We start from the raw sequence: 20,231 nt of genomic DNA on the forward strand, positions 1-20,231 counted from the left end.
TGGAAGGAGCCGAGATGCCCTTCAACAGATGACTGGATTAAGAAGTTGTGGTCCACATATACAATGGAATATTACTCAGCTATCAGAAAGAACGAGTTCTCAACATTTGCTGCAACACGGACGGCACTGGAGGAGATAATGCTAAGTGAAATAAGTCAAGCAGAGAAACAACTATCTTATGATTTCTCTCATCTATGGAACATAAGAACTAGGATGATCAGTAGGGGAAGAAAGAGATAAAGAAAGGGGGGGTAATCAGAAGGGGGAATGAAACATGAGAGACTATGGACTCTGAGAAACAAACTGAGGGCCTCAGAGGTGAGGGGGTTGGGGGAATGGGATAGACCGGTGATGGGTAGTAAGGAGGGCACGTATTGCGTGGTGCACTGGGTGTTATACGCAACTAATGAATCATAGAGCCTTACATCGGAAACCGGGGATGTACTGTATGGTGACTAACATAATATAATAAAAAATCATTAAAAAAAAAAAGGAATACACTTACAGATTTTGTACAGAAAGGCAATCGTGGCTACCGCAATGTTTTCTTAAGATTTAGGAATTTAATTTTTGATTCTTTTTAACAGCTAGAAGCTAAATTTAATGAAGGCCCTGCCTCCAACAGCATAAAAGCAACCTGTCAAATGTTTTTTCATTCCTCAAACACTTATTAGTATTTAATATGCCAAGCTCTACATTAGACCCCATGGAAGGAATGTATACTCAGTGTCTATTCTCCAGAAGCTCACAGTTGAGTGAAGCTGTGAAAACAGCTGTGGATTACATCAAGATTAATCACATTAACTGTCATCTTCCCACTTATCCTTCATTGATCGATCCATTTAACAAAATTTGTTCAATACCTACTATTGTGTCAAAGAGCAAATAAAATTGTAGGAGAAATGAAACTTATCTTTTCTATTTCATCTAAGGAAGTACAAATAGAAAAATAATAAAACGTCTTCAGACAAAAATTAAGGCCAAAAATAAGACGGAAATATATAAGCATAACATATGGGAAATGTTTGAAATGAAAATCACTTTAGCAATTTTACTATATTCCAGACATGAACAAAAACCTAATACTCACAGATTTCTAGCCAGATGGATTTTCATATTGACAATGAAAGCTGAAGTATTTAATCAACTCAAAACTGGATAGAAGTAAATCAGAATAGGCACTTCCACAGCTATCTTTAATCACTGGATTTTAAGAAGAAAATACTCAATCACACAAAGCATATTATGAAAAACTAATAAAGCAGCGAATTACATGAAGAAAGCCCCAGATGAGCTGCAGTCACAATTTGGTAAAAGAGGCTAAGGTTGTATAGGCAACAGTAACATTAGTTTCTTCTCAGGCGATGTTTTAGCTGAAATGATAAGCTGACTATACACTACATATTACCATGTAATCTATTTCAAACTCATTGGCTCGGCTATTCATTTCCTAGAACAGCCATAAGGAGAGGCAGAGCCTTGTCCCACCTGGCTGACCCCAGGCCCCTTGACTATTGCTGGATGAATGAGAAAAGAGCACTGTTTAAGTTTCTCAGCCAGCGGTGAGGACACAAAATGACATCAACATATGTGGTAAATGACTTATTTACAGTTTCACGTTTCCAGGGTCTCAGCACAATGTACTGGCCAACTCTGGAGGTGTCATTCACCTAAACTGCATGGACTCTCTCCCTTGTTTTCCGTTAATATCATCGCTAGCGCCTAACTGGCCCAGATCAAAGTCAGCAGCTCTCAACCGAAGGGCTACAGAAGATACTCTGAAAGAAAGGCTTAACCTACGAGGTCAGAGAACCCGAGTCCAACCGGAATCTTTTTTTTTTTTTTTTAAAGATTGTATTTATTTATTTGACAGAGATAGAAACAGCCAGCGAGAGAGGGAACACAAGCAGGGGGAGTGGGAGAGGAAGAAGCAGGCTCATAGCAGAGGAGCCTGATGTGGGGCTCGATCCTGTAACGCTGGAATCACGCCCTGAGCTGAAGGCAGACGCTCAATCGCTGTGCCACCCAGGCGCCCCCCAACCGGAATCTTGATTCTAACGTGCAGTGATACAAGTTTACTTCTTTTAGCATTAGTCCCATCTATTAAAATAGGAAAACATTTGTCACTTACTAGGACTGTAGTGAAGCAACCGAAATAGGTGACGATCACTCAGGGTGGACAGCCATGCCTTACTACACAAACGCTACTTACTCCCAAAGATCCTTCCCCCCGACTCCACCAACTGGTTTGTGTGGCCTTCCTCTGAGTTTATCTTTTCATAATATTAACATTTTCCTTTCCTTTTTTTTTTTTTAAAGATTTTATTTATTTATTCGACAGAGATACAGACAGCCAGCGAGAGAGGGAACACAAGCAGGGGGAGTGGGAGAGGAAGAAGCAGGCTCACAGCGGAAGAGCCTGATGTGGGGCTCGATCCCATAACGCCGGGATCACGCCCTGAGCCGAAGGCAGACGCTTAACCGCTGTGCCACCCAGGCGCCCCTAACATGTTCCTTTCTTGATTTGTTTATAATTTCCCTTGCAAGACTATGAACAGCTTAAGGGCAAGCACTGGGACTTAACTGCATTTTCTACTCTGAAACTTGGTAAAGACTCAGTAATTAGTTGAACTCTTATTTTATGATTATTATTATGAATATAGTTAACAGCTTACTCTTCATAGAACTGTTACATACAGGCTTTATAGCACCTACCATGGTACACTAGATTTCAATGACTCCCTTCATACAGTAATATCCAAACCCAAAATGGCCAATCCAAGGTGATGAACTCCCAGGATATAGGCGAAAGACTCAAGCAAAGTAGAGTTGTTCAAATTCTTTTTGCTGAACAAAGAGTTACCACCCTCACATAATCTCTCAGCACATCATAAGTACTGTATATATCTATTATAAACTTAAGGGTTTACCAGTGAGAAGCTATGTCAATGATTTACTCCAGTTCTTGGTGACATACACTAACTGGGGCTCCAGAGTTCAACACATCTGAGAAGGCTGAAGAAATCTGTGTTATATTCACTGAGGAAAAAGATTTATCTCTATTCTTTTAAAGATCAAATAAATAAAGCCTAATTTTAAAAAAAGCTAATAAATATGTTTTTTCTACTTTTTTAAAAATGTATTTATTTTCCCACAGGGTCATGGAAAGAGCATGTACATCAGAGTCAGAGAGAGATGAAACCAAATCTCAACTCTACTACTTACCTGCTCAGTACCCCTGGGACAAAATATGTGCTCAATAAATAATTGAGGTTATTATTACAGCAAATTTTGCAAAAGCTACAAGAATACTGTCTACATGAACTGTGATCTTACTGAGCCACATAAGCCTGAAATGAGTGTATCAAAAGAAACCAGAGTGTTCTTTCTGTGAAAACGATGAAGCCTCATAGGAGTTTGTTTATCATGGAATAAAGTTTCAGAAAAAATAGTAGAAAGGGTTGGACAAAAGCAGGGAGCAGGGAGAGGAAAGTTCAGGAAGCAAGTGTGAAGCAGCATTATGATCAGATGAGAAGAGATGACAGGTAAACAAATCAGTTTGCATTTTGACCACAATCTTAGAATTTTAAAGAAAAGATTAGATGGAATTAAATTCTTTCTGTGTTTTCAACTTCGGACAAAATTTCTTTTCAGACTAAACTGAGCAGGGGTCTCGGAGCACAAAATCTATTCTATTCAGCGATAGTTCTTCCATGTGCTGAGCTACAGCAAGAAACCAGAGGGGCTGGCAGCCACCAGCCCAAGATGGGATGAAATCCGGAATGAGGTGGTATGCTGAGCGGCAGTAGAAATAACAATAAAGGTAGGATTAGGTTCAGTCATTCTCACTAAGCCACTGTTCCTTCAGCAAAGGAATCTACCGCCTGCAAAATGTCCACGGTAATGGCAACTGGGTCCCTGGTTTTCAGCATTGTGAGCCCTCAAGCCAGTTTTTTTTTCTCTAGTTTGCTCAGGCATTCAAAGGAATTCATAGCAACCCAATCTGAAAAGACAGATATCTTACCCTAAAAATTGGTCAGTTTATAATAAAAGATATAACTAGCTTGAGAATCAAGCTGTATCCATAGACGGTCTCTATAGACTGTTTGGGGGTGCTAAACCAGAGCTAGAAGAGGCAAGATGGAAGCTCACTGCAGTACAACAGAAAGATCCCTCTAGAGCAATCCCTGACAAACTGCCCTTCTCCACTCTCAAGGTATAGTTCAAGAGAGTGTCCCTGGGACAACACTGGAGACCGACTTCTGGCACAAACTCATCTCTTCCCACCATAAACCTCTTCCTCCCTTCCTCCCTCCCTTCCTTTCTTTCTCTCTCTCAAGCTCTCTCTCTTATTTAATTGTTTATTTTAGGGTGGGGGAGGAGCAGAGGGAGAGGGAGAAACAGTCACAAGTGAACTCCACACTGGCAGAGCCAGACTTGGGGCTCAGTCTCATGACCCTGAGATCATGACCTGAGCCGAAATCAAGAGTCGGACACTTAACCGACTGTGCCACCCAGGCTCCGCTCTTGCCCCCATACTTTTCTGATGGCATTTTCCAAATTACTGAGATATTTACATTTAGTTATTCAAGATTTTTAAACAATTCTTAACTTTTAATAGAATCATTACAAAAATCTAAGGAATAATATTAATGAGCTAAAAAGTAGTTAATTATGATACTGATTGGCAACTAATGACAAAATAAAGTCTAACCAGTTAAAAAGTTGAATATATACCAATAGGGACTTACAATAAATGCAATTTATCCTTGCAGGTCATGAAGGATATCCAGGATTTCAGTAAGTGAAAGAGCACACTAATGAATTTTGCCTAAACAGCCTCTGCACTACACACACATGCCAATCTGGAATACTAACAAAATGAAACACTAAGTGTGCCTTGAACTTCATCAGTATCTCTAAAGTAAATGAAATAATTCAAGAAAATTAGTAAATTCAAAAAAAACTACCCAAATGTAAAATCTCACACATATAATAGAACACGGTATTCCCAAATGACAAGTTTAACACTATACGTCAATAACCATGACAAATACATGGTACCATTTGGATCAATAACAGAGTGTGTATAGCTATATTTGTTACACAAATGGTTTTAGAGTTGATCCCCTCCACTTCTAGAAGGAAGATATAAATCAAGCTAGCTGTAAATTCTGGAGAGAGAGAGAGAGAATGTTTCTTGTACTGAGATACTGAGGTTGAAGACTGAGGAGCACCTCTTCTGTTTAAAACAAACCTAGATCCAGTGAGAGAGAGTGCAGTAGACATGTGGAGACCAAATTAAATTCAAGGTGAGTACGAATTAGAAGGAAAAAAATCTTCCCAAACTTGTGTATAAAAACAAAAAATTGAAGAATAGTGAAAACAAATTTAAGTCTGTGAAAAGTATAAGAAAATGTAGAGCCAGTTTCTCTTTCCCTCTGCTATTCTGGGAATAACAAACACTCTTTGCTTTTCAAAATTCTTTTAGTAGCTCAGTTTAACTGATGAAATGACATTAAAAAGAATTCTGAAAAAGACATCAATCCATTCTGAAAAAAAAACATCAATCCATTCAGACCATTCGGGGCATAGGCTCCAATCTTGGAATCATAAAACCATCCACCAAAGTTGGTGACAAGATATTCTTATAGAAGAGGGGTATAGGGAAATGTAACCCTTAAGTGCTGAAATGCTAAATAGTCATCAGAGGAGTAAAAGATCTAGAACATAAGTTGTATCTAACTGGGAAGATTTTTCTTTAAATCTTCACTCTATCACAATACACAGCATTTATGGGCAGTCCTTATTTGCCCATCATGATTTTAGATTGTAATACATATTGAATCTGTTGCTAAATGTCCATTCTTAAAACCTATCATTTCAAGACACTAAAAAATTAACAGACTGTATCTTCACTACCTTTCAAGTGAACAGAAGATAACTCCCTTCAAGCCTTAAGCCTTAAATAAGCCCAATATTATATGAGTGTTGCAAGATGTGGGAAGAATTGTAACCCTTTTAGACCCTCTGAAGCCTTCACATTAGTTGACCGTTGCTACAAAATTAGTACCTCCATTCTGTATTTTTATAATGAGAAAGAGAGAAAAGAGGAGAGATTGGTGGACAGAGTACACTCCGTACACAGAGTGTATTGCACTACAAACTAAAGTCAGTACACAGTGCTACTCTATTCTTAATTTATCCTACTGTAATGATAATATTCTAATATAACTAAAGCTTTGGCATGATGAGAATAAATAACAGCTGTGTGCTACAGTAAAATATCAACCAAATGAAATTAGTATTATCAGTACTCACCCTTAAGCGAGAATCACTCTTAGAATAATAATGATCAAGAGACATACCTGCTCATTTTGATTCCATTCCCCTTGCTGCTTCAGAGATGGGACGGCCCAGATGCTTAGTTTCCCTGAGAAGTGAATGGCAGCAAGCAGCATCCCATCTGGAGAAAGGCTCATCTTAAAGATCCCATCCTATATAGTAATTACAGGACATTAATGTCAGATCAAGGAACTTGTAGCTGAATAGAAGTAATCTCCAGAATTTAATAACACTCTTCAGGGGGTGCCATGTCATAAACGATCTCTCATAATTAAGGGTTCCAACAACTTCATAACACCATAATGTGCTCCAGCATAAAGAAACAGGACTCTTACCCTTCAGGAGTTGTTGGGGTTTTTTTTAATCTCTTTTACAGTGTTATAATTTACATATAACTGAAAACCCAAATATGTGAGCATTATAAAAATACTCTCTTATATCACACATCAATTACCATGAGTTCTCATTAACTTTCATGGGTTGATATTGATCAGATTGTGAGTTTCCTGAATTTGGGGGCCACATTTTCACAAGATTTTGTATGTACACAATGTCTGGAATATTCTGTCACACAGCCCACAAATTCATGTTGTGTAGACAAAAGGAAAGGGAAAGGAGGAAGAGAGAGTTGGCAGAAAAGAGGGTCCAATGGTGATAGGAACAGAAGAAGGCAAGAGGGAAAATGCATTCCTGAATTTGAGGAACACTAGAAGTGTTCATTTTCCAGATTTCCTGGGAAATCTGAGGAATCTAATTGTTGCTACAAAAAAGAGAAACTTCGTAGTACACGGATTTTACATGGCCATCAGTGTGCACACAGTCCTACTCATCCAATCTCTCAGTTCTTTCCAATGAGAATACCAGGTTGCTCAGATACCACAAGCGAAAACATACAAGCAGAAAGGTCTCCTGACTATTGCCTAAGCAGAATCAGAAGACTTGAACAAACACTAACTGGACATCTCATGCCCATAATGCATCTACCAAAACCAGGGTTTAAGGTAGTTTACCCACAAATAATAAAACTGACCCAAAATGATAGCCTACAAACATATTTGTCCTTAACATTTAGAAAATCTGGCAACACAGGGCCCACCACCACCAAATGGCAATAATCAGGTGGGATTGGGTAGCATACGTACCTTTAAAAGGTTCATAAGATTTCCACTTAGCCAAACCCCCCACCATTCTTGGTTACAGCCCCAAGATTAAGGCTAAGTATCAGCTATAGAAGTAAAAATTAAACATGGCTATACTAAAAAAAGAGAAAGTATGCCTGGCTCAATTCACCACATTATCTACCTGGTCTCTACAGACACAAGAGTTTAAGTCCTCAGGTCTACAATGACTAAGGCATATTAGCCATCAAAAACAAATAGAACGATTTCAGAAACTGAGCAACACTGCTGGATGAGTAGACAGATGAAAAGATTAGCATCCTCTAATCTCCTCTTTAACTGGATATAACATGTCTAGCCCAGAATGCCAGAATTAAATGTAAGGAAGATTAAAACACAAAAGCCTGGGAAAGAGAAGCAATGAAAGCAAAAGCACTTAACAGCACAATGTTAAATATACCCCCATCCCTTCCTCTGTGGTGGAAAGGAGGTCAGGAGAGAAGATGAAGAGCCTGGCATCTTCCACTCACAACTCTGGTCAACAAGCTTCACAGTTTGGTGTAACGTGAGCCTCACAAGCATAGATTTTCATTAGCTAGAAGAACTCTTCCCCCATCACTGACAGTTTATAGAGAAAGAAACTGAAGACTGCAAGGGTTAAGACACTTGCTGTAGGTCATTCAAGTACAGACCACAGAACCTGAGCTAGATGCATCTTCCATCCCAACCCAGGTCACTTCCACTGCACCGTGATCACTGCCCTCCCCTGGGCCATAGCCTTTCCAGGAGCTGCAGGCATGCTCCTTGGGAGAAGTCATGGTCAAGTACACTTTACTGTTTTCCTCACCTACATAATTAGTCATGAGTGATCTGTACGTTCACTCCCAGGTATTACAAATGCTTCATTAACCAACTCTCCTAAAAGTGCTTTGAAAGCAAATAGGAAGTTTATGAATCTTTTTAACAACAACAACAAAGTATACAGAATAATGTGAAAAATTTAACAATAGCATTGTGACCTAGAAAACACTGCATGAATATGCTAAATTATCCTTTGTTTTAATCTTTCTCCCCCCTTCCTTCCTTCTTTTCTTTCTAGACATTAAGCAGTAAATATATTAACTAAAATGTTACCACTTGCTTTTAACCTGGTGGGTTCTTAAATCCCCTTCGTTTCATTTGACCCTATAATATCCACACTGCAAACTTACCATTCCTTTTCCTAAGCATTTTGTTGTAGAAATCTGCACTTACACAGACACAAAAGTAGGAATTATAGTACAATGAATAGCCACAACCAGGTTATAAACAAATATCAACATTCTATACTTGTTTCAGGAATCCTTCCCAAGTCACTACAATATTCTTGGCAATTTTTTTTTCCCCTGACGTATTTTAAAGCAGATCCTAGACATGAGATATATATACATTAAGTATACATTTCTTTAAAGTCACAAGTTATCTGTTTAAGTTTCATATATATGCACAGTGAGAACATAACGGTTATCAGTAGCAATTGAATTATAGCCAGTCAGCAATAGACAAGTCACCTACGTTACTTTAGAAACACGGTGTTTTCCTTGTGAAATAAAAACTCCTCTTTTATTTGTAGAAACATTTCTGAGTGTCTATAGCACACTGAGTATTTCTGGCTCAGGGAATAATTTATTATCCTGACAGTAACTGTTACACAAGATCTAAAGCCACAGTTAGAAAATCCAGGCTAAATTCTGTGAACAGAGTCTGCAGTATTTAGAAGTCTGAATGCTTCTTGGTTGGCCAGGGAGAGAATTTCAGAGTGTGTGCTCTGGAAATAAGAGGAAATGGCTTCTCAATCAACTGCACATCACAATAAAATTAAACCTCAAACCTTCAAACCATAATTCCTCATATTGTATTAAGATTTCTCAGCATAAGTGAATAATAATCTTTCACTTGTCTTATTTATTTGAATTAAGTAGCTCCAAAAGCAATAAAATTCAGCCATAATTTTCACTTCAGTTAAAATGTGTCTGAATTTCTTTCATATTCCTCAAATATGAATGTTATGTTTATTTTAATCATTACAACAGTTGCAATGGTGGTCAAGAATATATAACTTGGCAGTGAAAAGCAGAAAGCTTTTTCTCTGAGAGCAGGAACAAGACAAGTAAGCCCATTCTTGCCAGTTTTATTCAACATAATACTAGAAATCCTAGCCAGAGCAATTAGGCAAGAAAATAAATAAAAAGCACACAAACTGGAAAGGAAGAAGTAAAACTGTCTCTTTACAGATGACATGGTATTATATATAGAAAACCCTAAAGACTCCACCAGAAAGTTGTCAGAATAAACAAATTCAGTAAAACTGCAGGATACAAAAATCAAAATACAAAACCACTAGCATTTCTATACACTAACAGTGAACTATCAGAAAGAGAAATTAAGAAAACAATCCAAGTTACACCAGCATCAAGAAGAATAAAATACTTAGGAATAAATGTAACCAAGGAGGTGAGAGCTCTGTACAAGAAAAGCCATTAAACATTGATCAAAGAAATTGAATACAAATAAATGGAAAGATAGTCCACGTTCATGGATTGAAATAAGTCTGTTAAAATGTTCATAGTGTCCAAAGTGATCTGTAGATTCAATGCAATCCTTACCAAAATTCAAATGGCATTTTCCACAGAAATAGAAAAAATAATCCTAAAATTTGTATGGTACCATAAAAGACCCTAAGTCTCCAAGCAGCCAAAGCAATCTTGAGAAGGAACAAAGCTGTAAGGGTCATACTTTCTGATTTTCAACTGCTGTTACAAAGCTATAGTAATCAAAATAGTGCTGTATTGGCATAAAAACAGGCACAAAGATCAATGGAACAGAACAGAGAGCCCAGAAATAAACCCACGCATAGACAGCCAACTAATTTACAACAAAGGAGCCAACAATACACAATGGGGAAAGGATACTCTTTCAATAAATGGTATTGTAAAAACCGAATAACCACTGGACCCCTATTGTATACTATATACTAAAATCTACTCTAACTGGATGAAAGTCTTGAGCGTAAGACCTGAAACCCTAAAACTCCTATAATAAAACAGGGAATAAGCTCCTTGACTGGTCTTGGCAGTGATTTTTTTTTTTTTTTTTTTTTGGATTTAACACCAAGAGCAAAGTCAAAAAAAAAGCAAAACTAAACAAACAGGACTCATCAAATTAAAAACATCTGCACAGCAAAAACAACCTATGAAATATTTACAAACCACATATCTGATAAAAAGTTAATATCCAAAATACACAAGGGACTCCAACAACTCAATAGCAAAAAACCCCCAAATAACCCAATTTAAAAATGAAAAAAAATCTGAAAAATATTTTTTCCCAAAAAGACATATAAATGGACAACAGGTACATGAAGAGGCGCTCAACTAATCATCAGGGAAAAGGAAATCTAAACCACAATGAGGTATCACCTCACACATGTTAGGATGGCTATCATCAAAAAGAAAAGAGAACAAATCAAATGCTGGTGAGAATGTGGACACACACACACACACGCGCGAGTATCATTTGGACTTAAAAAAAGAAGGAAATCCTGTCATTTGTGACAACATGGATGAACTTGAGGGCGTTATGCTCCGTGAAATATGCCCAACACAGAAAGACAAATACTGCATGGTACCACTTATATATAATCTTAAAAAAAAATAAATCAAACTCCTAGAAACAGATAGTAGGAAACTAGTTGCCTACCAGAGACTGGGGGAGTGGATGAAGTACGGAAAGGTTGGTAAAAGGATAGAAACTTTCAGTTATAAGATGAAGTTCTGAAGATCTAATGTATAACATGATAACTACATTTGATAACACTGCATTTTATAACAAACTTGCTAATAGAGTAGGACTTAAACATTCTTACACACGGAAGAAAAAAGTAAGTATGTGAGGTAGTGGATATGTGAATTCATTGGGGGAAAATCCATTCACGTTGTATACATATGTCAAATCATCACACTGTACACTTGAAATATCTTACAATTATACCTCAATAAAGGTGAGGCAAACCAAGAAAGAAAATGAGGAATATCACTTACTACCTGCTTCAGTCTGCTCTATTACATGAGTATCCACCAAAAGGCAGTCTTGCTAAGTAACTACTAAGTTGCTAAGTTGCTATCACTGGGTAGGCAACACGGACAAAGTAAGTTGGTTGATAAAGAACATTTGCACAGTAGATGGTCTTCTTCCACCAGAAATTCATCTATGGCCTTTTTAATTGACTGTATTATCAATTCTATTTACCTCCTTGTCTCAAATCTCTTCTCCAAACTTTTCAAAAGGTACTTTCCTCTTACCTTATTGAATCTCTTGTATAGAAATGTGATACTAATACTACTGAAATTAATAATATGAACAAGATTTTAACTTTCACCTCTATTTCTCATTTATTAAACCACTAGCTGAAATGTCCTTTTGATCTTTGTTAATTAAAAACACTAATTAAAGCCTTCTACTACTGGCAGCAATATTTAAAGTGGAATTGTGCCTGCTCTCAAATACTGCAGTAAAACTTAACTGTCCTTTCTGAGACAGTAATTCTTTTAAATGTTAAATATCAGATCTTTGTGCTGAGATTAGTTTAAATTGCCTAACTTTCTTCCACTGCATATCATCTACATAGAACAATCACAACTGAATGATTTCCTATTTCATTACACCTTTCAAATGTACAAGCTATATTAAAATTGAAGTACTGAACTGTAGCGCATACACTCAAAATGTTCTGAATTACCACATAGTTTTAAAGGTGAATTCATAAGCCCTGCTCTTCCAACATTCAACAATTATTTATTGAATAAACATATTCAGTAATACAATATTACATGTCAAGCACCATTGTACATTCTGGGGAGCCAGCAGCAAGCAAAACAAAAATCTCAGTTCAGTAGATATTCTTGCCCACTGTGGTTTACAAGTCTGCCCCCCCCCAAAAATCAATCAATCATCCTCAAAAGTATGGTTAACAAACCTGGGGGCAGCAGGTGGGGGACAACAACAGTGCAGAAGTATGTAGGAAAGAGAAAGCCATTGGGGAAAAAAGTTTTCCAAGCCAATATCATTTATAAAAGAACTATAAATAGCCTTTATTATTAATATACTCTTTGAAAGATAATATTATATGCCAGACAACCAGCAATTGGTTATTTGGAATCACATAAAGGCCTTATATGAAAAACCCACAACTAACATCATAGTCAATGACGAAAAACTTTTCCTCTAAGAGAGCTTTTCCTCTAAGATCAGGAACAAGACAAGGATGTCCACTCTCACCACTTTTATTCAACATAGTACTGGAAGTCCTAGCCACAGCAGTCAGACAAGAAATAAAAGGCATCCACATTGGTAAGAAAGAAGTAAGATGTTTACTATTTGCAGGTGACATGATATTATATATAGAAAACCTTGGGGCGCCTGGGTGGCACAGCGGTTAAGCGTCTGCCTTCAGCTCAGGGCGTGATCCCGGCATTCTGGGATCGAGCCCCACATCAGGCTCCTCCACTATGAGCCTGCTTCTTCCTCTCCCACTCCCCCTGCTTGTGTTCCCTCTTTCGCTGGCTGTCTCTATCTCTGTCAAATAAATAAATAAAATCTTTAAAAAAAAAAAAAAAAGAAAAACTTAAAGGCTCCACAGAAACTACTAAAACTGATAAATGAATTCAGCAAAGTCACAGGATACAAAATATACAGAAATCTGTTGCATTTCTATACACTAATAATAAAGTAGCAGAAAGAGAAATTAAGAAAACAACCCCATTTACAATTGCACCAAAAAAACAAAAACAAAAAACCCTAGGAATAAACTTAACCAAGGAAGTGAAAGACCTGTACCCTGAAAACTATAACACACTGATGAAAAAAACAGAATATGACACAAACAGATGGAAAGATATCCCATGCTCATGGGTTGGGAGAACGAATATCATGAAAATGTCCACACTACCCAAAGCAATCTACAGATTTAATGCAATCCCTATCAAAATACCAATGGCATTTTTCACAGAACTAGAACAAACAATCCCAAAGTTTGTTATGGAACCACAAAAGACCCCAAATAACCAAAGCAACCTTGAAAAAGAAAAAAACTGGAAGTATCACAATCCCAGATTTCAAGATACAACACAAAGCTATAGTAAATCAAAACAGTATGGTACTAGCACCAAAAAAACCCCTAAAAAAAACAAAAACAAAAACAAAAAAATACAGAGATCAATGGAGGAGAGAGCACAGAAATGACCCTTTTTGGTGCTTTTATGGTCAATTAACCTACGACAACGGAGGCAAGAATATACAATGGGGGAAATGGTCTCTTCAACAAATGGTGCTGGGAAAACGAGACAGCTACATGCAAAAGAATGAAACTGGACAACTTTCTTACACCACACACAAAAATAAACTCAAAATGTATTAAGGACTTAAATGTGAGACCTGAAACCATAAAATTTCTCGAAGAAAACAGGCAATAATCTCTTTGAAATCTGCCATAGAAACATTTTTCTAGACATACTTTGGCAAGGGAAACAAACAAACTAAACTAAACTAAACTACTGGGACCACACCAAAACAAAAAGTTTTGTACAGCAAAGGAAACTACCAACAAAACAAAATCTACTGAATGGAAGAAGATAATTGAAAATTATATATCCAATAGGAGGCTAATATAAAAAATAAAGAACTTAGAGAGGTGCCTGGATGGCTCAACTGGTCAAGTGTCCAACTCTTGATTTTGGTTCAAGTCATGATCACAGGGTCATGAGATCGAGCCCCACCTTAGGCTCTGCGTTCAGCACAGAGTCTGTTTCAGATTCTCTCTCCCTCCCCCCTCCCTGCTCATACACACAACTCTCACTCTCTCTCTAAAAATAAATAAAACCATTAAAAAAAGAAAAAAGAAAGAACTTACACAACTCGACACCTTAAAAAAAAAAAAGTTAAAAATTAACAGATCAGGGTGCCTGGGTGGCTCAGTTGGTTAAGCATCCAACTCTCAATCTCAGCTCAGATCTTGATCTCAGGGTAATGAGTTCAAGCTCTGCACTGGGCTCCACATTAGGCATGGAGCCTACTTTAAAAAACAAAAAAAATAACTAAGAAAAAAAAAAAGAACAGAGGACATGAAAAGACATTTTTTCAAAGAAGATCAGAAAAGGTGCTCAACATCACTAATCTTCAGAGAAATGCAAATCAAAACCACAATGTCACCTCACATCTGTCAGAATAGCTAAAATCAAAAACATAAGAAATACCAAGTGTTGGCAAGGATGTGGAGAAAAAGGAACCCTCGTGCACTGTTGGTGGGAATGCAAGCTGGTGCAGGCACTGTGGAAAACTGTATGGAAGTTCCTCAAAAAATTAAAAATAGAATTACCATGTGAAACAGTTATTCCACTACTGGGTATTCACCCAAAGAAAATGAAAACACTAATTCAAAGAGATATATGCACCTCTATGTTTATTGCAGCATTATTTACAACAGCCAAATTATGGACCTAACCCAAGTGTCCATCCATACACGAATGGATAAAGATGTGGTATATGATAAATGATGGAATATTACTCAGCCATAAAAAGGATGAAATCTTGCCATTTGCAACAACATGGATGAACCTAGAGGTTATAATGCTAAGTGAAATAAGTCAGTCGGAGAAAGGCAAAGACTATATGATTTCACTCATGTGGAATTTAAAAAATAAAACAAAGAAAAAGAGACAAAAAAACAGACTCAAATACAGAGAGCAAACTGGCAGTTGTCAGAGGGGAGGTGGAGAGGCAGGAAATGGGTGAAATAGGTGAAGGGGATAAAGAGTCCACTGATAATGAGCGCAGAGTAATAGATAACGTTGCTGAATCGTTATATTGTACACCTGAAATAATACAACACTCTATGTTAACTATATTTGAATTAAAATAAAATAGGCATCATAATGCCAGTAATGCAAGCTTCTTGGGAGATCATGTGAAAGTACATGTAAGCTAGAAAGCATTCACAATAACAGTGAATTATTAGATAACCCATATGAGGCCTTTCAGCTCTACAATTACAGCACAAAAAATCTATGGCCTATAATTATTTCTGGGCTGGGAACCATCAGGTACAAATCAGGCATCGCATAACATTCAGATATTTACTGAAGGCATTGATTTTAGAATACTAATTTCATAACGTCTTTTTAAGGATTCTGGTACAATGTGCCATTAAGACAGACCAAGATATAAGGAAATGAGTTGTTTGCTTCTCCCTTGTGCTTAATCACAGAGGATACTCTGATTAAGGAAAAAGAGCCGAGTTCCACACAAAAGAACTGCCAATAGCAGGGTCGAGGCAACACACAACTGGAGCTCCCAGGTGGTAAGAAAGTTTTTTTAAAAAAGGTCTTTTTTCTATACTGATTGAACAGAGTTACATTTGCCTATTAATAACCCAAATCAACTAATAAACACAGAATCTAATAATTACCCAGAATATAATACAAAGGAGAAGCATGAATAGCAATCCCCAAATAATTCTTGTTCTAAATATACTACAACTATACTGGTCCAAGTGAAATAAACACAGAATACAAACAAGCGTCCATGGATCCTGCAGCCCAGCAAACCGGATCCCAGCACTACTCTAGACCCTTCCTGAACTTGGCACACGCTACTGTCAGCCTGGAAATGTCCGGAGTTCCTCCTTCTGCATGAAGAACTCTCACTTCCAAATCAAGTCTCCATTCCAGAATGAAAGGCTGGCTCTTCTGCACCTCAGTGGTCCTTCATATGATGTTACAGAAGGGGTTATGAAATGTGTAATATTGTGTTGTCTCACAACTGCTTCTATAACCGCCTCCGCCACTACCCCGAGGGCTCCTTGAGGAAATACGATGCATTTTATTCGCCTGTTTATTCTCAGCTCTAACATTACGCCTGGGCCCAAACGCAGTGTTTGCTGACTGACTGAAAAAAATGAATAAACACTTACATGACATATTATTGCTTTATTATAGTCAACAAAAAAAAAAAAAAAAAAAACACAGTGAGCCCTTTAAAATTTGTTAAAGATAGTAACTTGGAAGTAGATTCTACTCCTGAAACCAACACTGCACTGTATGTTAACTAACTAGAAGTTAAATAAAAATTTGAAAAAACAAAAAGATAGTAATTTAAATAGTATTAAGGAGAATGGGGAAAGGATACAGGGAGAAAAAGCAGAGTAACGCTCTTGTGCACTAAAATGGTAACAGACCAACAGAGGCGTCAGAGTAAATTAGAAAAAACCAAGTGCATGGCAGAGGCCAAGTCACTTGATCTTCCATATGTTTCTTCATCTGCAAAATGAAAACAAACTCCAGGAACTGACTGAAGAGAATGCTAACTGGAAAACAGCACGAACATACAGGGGTTCAACATGAAAGTGACTTTCCAGACATAAACAGTAGTGGTACTGTTCGCTTCTACAGACAGAATGCCAAACCAATCCAGAACACAAAATTTAGCTGACGTCAGTGGCAGAGAAAGAACTCAAACTCAAATTTTTAAATATATTAAATACAAATGCAGCAACCAAATGCTCATCTTATTTCCTACGATTTCTGTTATTTTCTTTTAATGTCCTTTGAGTTAGTAAACAAATTGAAGAAACAAAAAAATGAGGTTGTTTGGTTCTCCCAAAAACAGGAAGGGAATGATCCGATGTCTCCACGTGGGCCAAGACTCGGTGAGAGCAGGACAGAGAGTGAATAGAACCATCTCCTGCAGAAGAGCTCCTGAGTATCTCACTCACATTAGGATGAAACCAACAAACATCCTTGCCACGGATCCACACATCTCTTACTGAGGAAAACAGTATAACAACAGTACCTGAAGCTCAGAATCAACATGGCTTGTTTCTTCTGGGAGCTTCAATAATCTCAGATTTTTTTTTAATTCAAACAAACTGAAAAGTATATACTGTGGACAAGGATACAAAATTCACAAGATAAAACGAGCAACTTCAATCGTATAATGATTCCAGGAGATTTCTTTGGCTTACATTCCCAGACTAACGAGGACTGGTTCATTCTTTACTTTTTTAAGTTCCTTTATTGAGATAATGTATAGTAAAACACACAAATTTCAGTGAATAGTTCCATGAATGTTTACTTATGTATATGCCCCCATAGAGTACAATTAAGAGAGCACATCCAGATGCAGACCTATAACATTCAAGGTTCATTCAATGGTCCTTTAAAGGTACTTTGGGTGAAAATATCTGAGAAGCCCAAAGGTAAGCTTGTGAGTTACCTGTTCTTGTCCCGGGCGACTATAAAACTTGACACTTAACATCCTTAATAATCCCAATGTCTTTGGTACCTACAAAATAAATGCACATCATACAAAGAAAAATTAATGGAATGCTTTCCACTGTAAAAATTCTTTTATCATGAAATGCAAACTATAGCAGACCTAGTATTTTAATAGTTGAGAAAATAGGGGTGCCTGGGTGGCTCAGTCAGTTAAACGTCTGAGCTCAGGTCATGATCTCAGGGTCCTGAGATAGAGCCCCACGTTACGCTCCCTGCTCAGTAGAGAGTCTGCTTCTCCCTCTCCCTCCGGCCCCGCTTCCTGCTCGTGGGCTTGCTCTCTCTCTGACAAATAAATAAATAAATACTTTTTTTAAAAAAAAAGAAATAATTGAGAAAATCATCAACAGGTATCCAAGATCTTGGTGACACTCTATTTGGGGAAAAAAAAAATCCAAGTGGTAAATCTGTCAACATACACCCATACTCAAATGTTTTGTTTTTTAAATACACACATAACAAGTCTATTACAATCTATGCAAATTAGAAGTCACTCAAGCTCTTCTCAAATGACATTCCCCAGGTTATCATTTTTATCCTACCATCATTATGGAAAAGTCAAAATTTCCAGTAAAAATTTCATTCATTAAGGAATTGATCCTGTACTTGAAAAATATTTAAAAAAAAAAATTAGAAACCAGTATTTGAAATAATATGACACAAGATTATTTATTTTAGATTTAAGAGATACATTTATAAAAGCAAGAGGGGGAGAAGGGAATTATTTAAGAAATGGAAAACAAGTTTTATTGAAGATGCAGAGAATTTAGTACACTATTAAGGGAATGTAAGATGGTACAGCTGCTGGGAAAAGTTTGACTCTTCCTCAAAAAGCTAAACATAAAATTACCATTTGACCAGCCATTCCAACTTAAGTATATACCCAAAAGAATCAAAAACAGGTATTCAAACAAATACTTGTACCAAACAAATGTTCATAAAATACTATTAAGTGGAAACAACTCAAATGACCAATAAAGAAAGAGTGAACGAAATGTAGTACACCCACACAACGGAATAGTGTGCAGTCTAAAAGGGACGAAGCACTGGCACATGCTACAACTAGCACGACCTCCAAAATAGGATGCTGACTCAAAGAAACCAGATACAAAAGGCCACACATTGCATGATACCATTTATATGAAACCAAACAGGCAAATCCACGGAAACAGAACAGACTAGTGGCTGCCAAGAGCTGGAAGGAGCAAGAACAGGGAGTGACAATTTAATTAATAGGTATGAGGTTTCCTTTTGGGGTGATGAGAATATCCTGGAACTAGATTCTGGTAATGGTTGCACAACACAATGAATGTACTCAATGCAAGTGAATTGTATACTTTAAGATGGTTAATGGTTCATTTTATAGTATATGAATTTTTCCTTAAGAGAAAAAGGCAAAGAAAAGTACTGTTTTGTTGAGGTTAAAAATTTTTCTACCAGAACTTCTGAGTAGCTAAAGCCATTAGTGATGGCTCCATATCTCCCACTATTTCCTCCAACAAAAAAGAACAAGAAGGGAAAATATGAAGTGCCTGGCTGGCTCAGTCAGTAGAGCATGCAACCGTTGATCCCAGGGTCATGAGTTCAAGAAAAAAGAAAAGAAAAGAAAAGAAAAGAAAAGAAAAGAAAAGAAAAGAAAAGAAAAGAAAAAAGGAGGGAGAATCTACACGAAAACCATGCCCTCAGGGGCACCTGGGTGGCTCAGTCAGTTGGGCATCTGCCTTCGGCTCAGGTCATGATTCCAGGGTCCTGGGATCGAGCCCTGAATTGGGCTCCCTGCTCAGCGGGCAGCCTGCTTCTCCCTCTCTCTGTGTCCCTCCAACTTAATTAATGAGTTTTTTTTTTAAATCTTAAAAAAAAAAAAGTCCTCAACTTAACTTGAAGACAGAAGATAACCCAAACCTCAAAATAATTTTAAGTAGAAAAACAAAAATCACCAAATCCCAGGTGTCATCTCCACTGCTCCTGCCAACTTCCATGTGCCCATGACACCCACTACAAGGCCTGGTGGTGAGCAAAAGCAGACTGTAAAAATAATGCAGGACCCGGGAAGGACAGACAAGGGAAGGTAGCAAAGGGATCTGACATCTATCTAAAAACACTGTCAAAAGTACAACCGAAGAAAGCTTGCCAGAAACTGAAAAAGATCTGAATGTATATACTGAAAGAGCCAATGGTATACCTGAGAAAATTAACCCAAAAAAATCAACCCCAGGAAAGCTACTAAATTTCACACACAGATAACGAAAATCCTCAAGGCACTCTAAGCAAAATGACCACATAACATTTGTATGTTATTTCTACGTTTCCCTTTGTAGGGAAAATTATTTAACTTAAGTGAGAATATTCAAATTCCACAGACAAAGCAAAGCAACAACAGAGTAGTGGCTTTTTTTTTTTTTTT

General features: G+C 37.3%; 1 protein-coding gene across 1 annotated transcript in view; it reads right to left on the minus strand.

Annotated features, from left to right (window-relative positions):
• NBAS (NBAS subunit of NRZ tethering complex) overlaps positions 1-20,231 on the minus strand; it is a 338,079-nt gene that overhangs the window by 258,573 nt on the left and 59,275 nt on the right. The window contains exons 11-12 of the mRNA XM_040622888.1: positions 17,769-17,837; positions 6,369-6,497 (exon numbers count right to left, since the gene is read on the minus strand). Coding sequence (XP_040478822.1) covers positions 6,369-6,497; positions 17,769-17,837 — 198 coding nt within the window. The remainder of the gene's footprint in view (positions 1-6,368; positions 6,498-17,768; positions 17,838-20,231) is intronic.

Source organism: Ursus maritimus, unplaced genomic scaffold (assembly GCF_017311325.1).
Source record: "Ursus maritimus isolate PB19 unplaced genomic scaffold, ASM1731132v1 scaffold_6, whole genome shotgun sequence".
In the NCBI taxonomy this organism is placed as follows: Eukaryota; Metazoa; Chordata; class Mammalia; order Carnivora; family Ursidae; genus Ursus; species Ursus maritimus.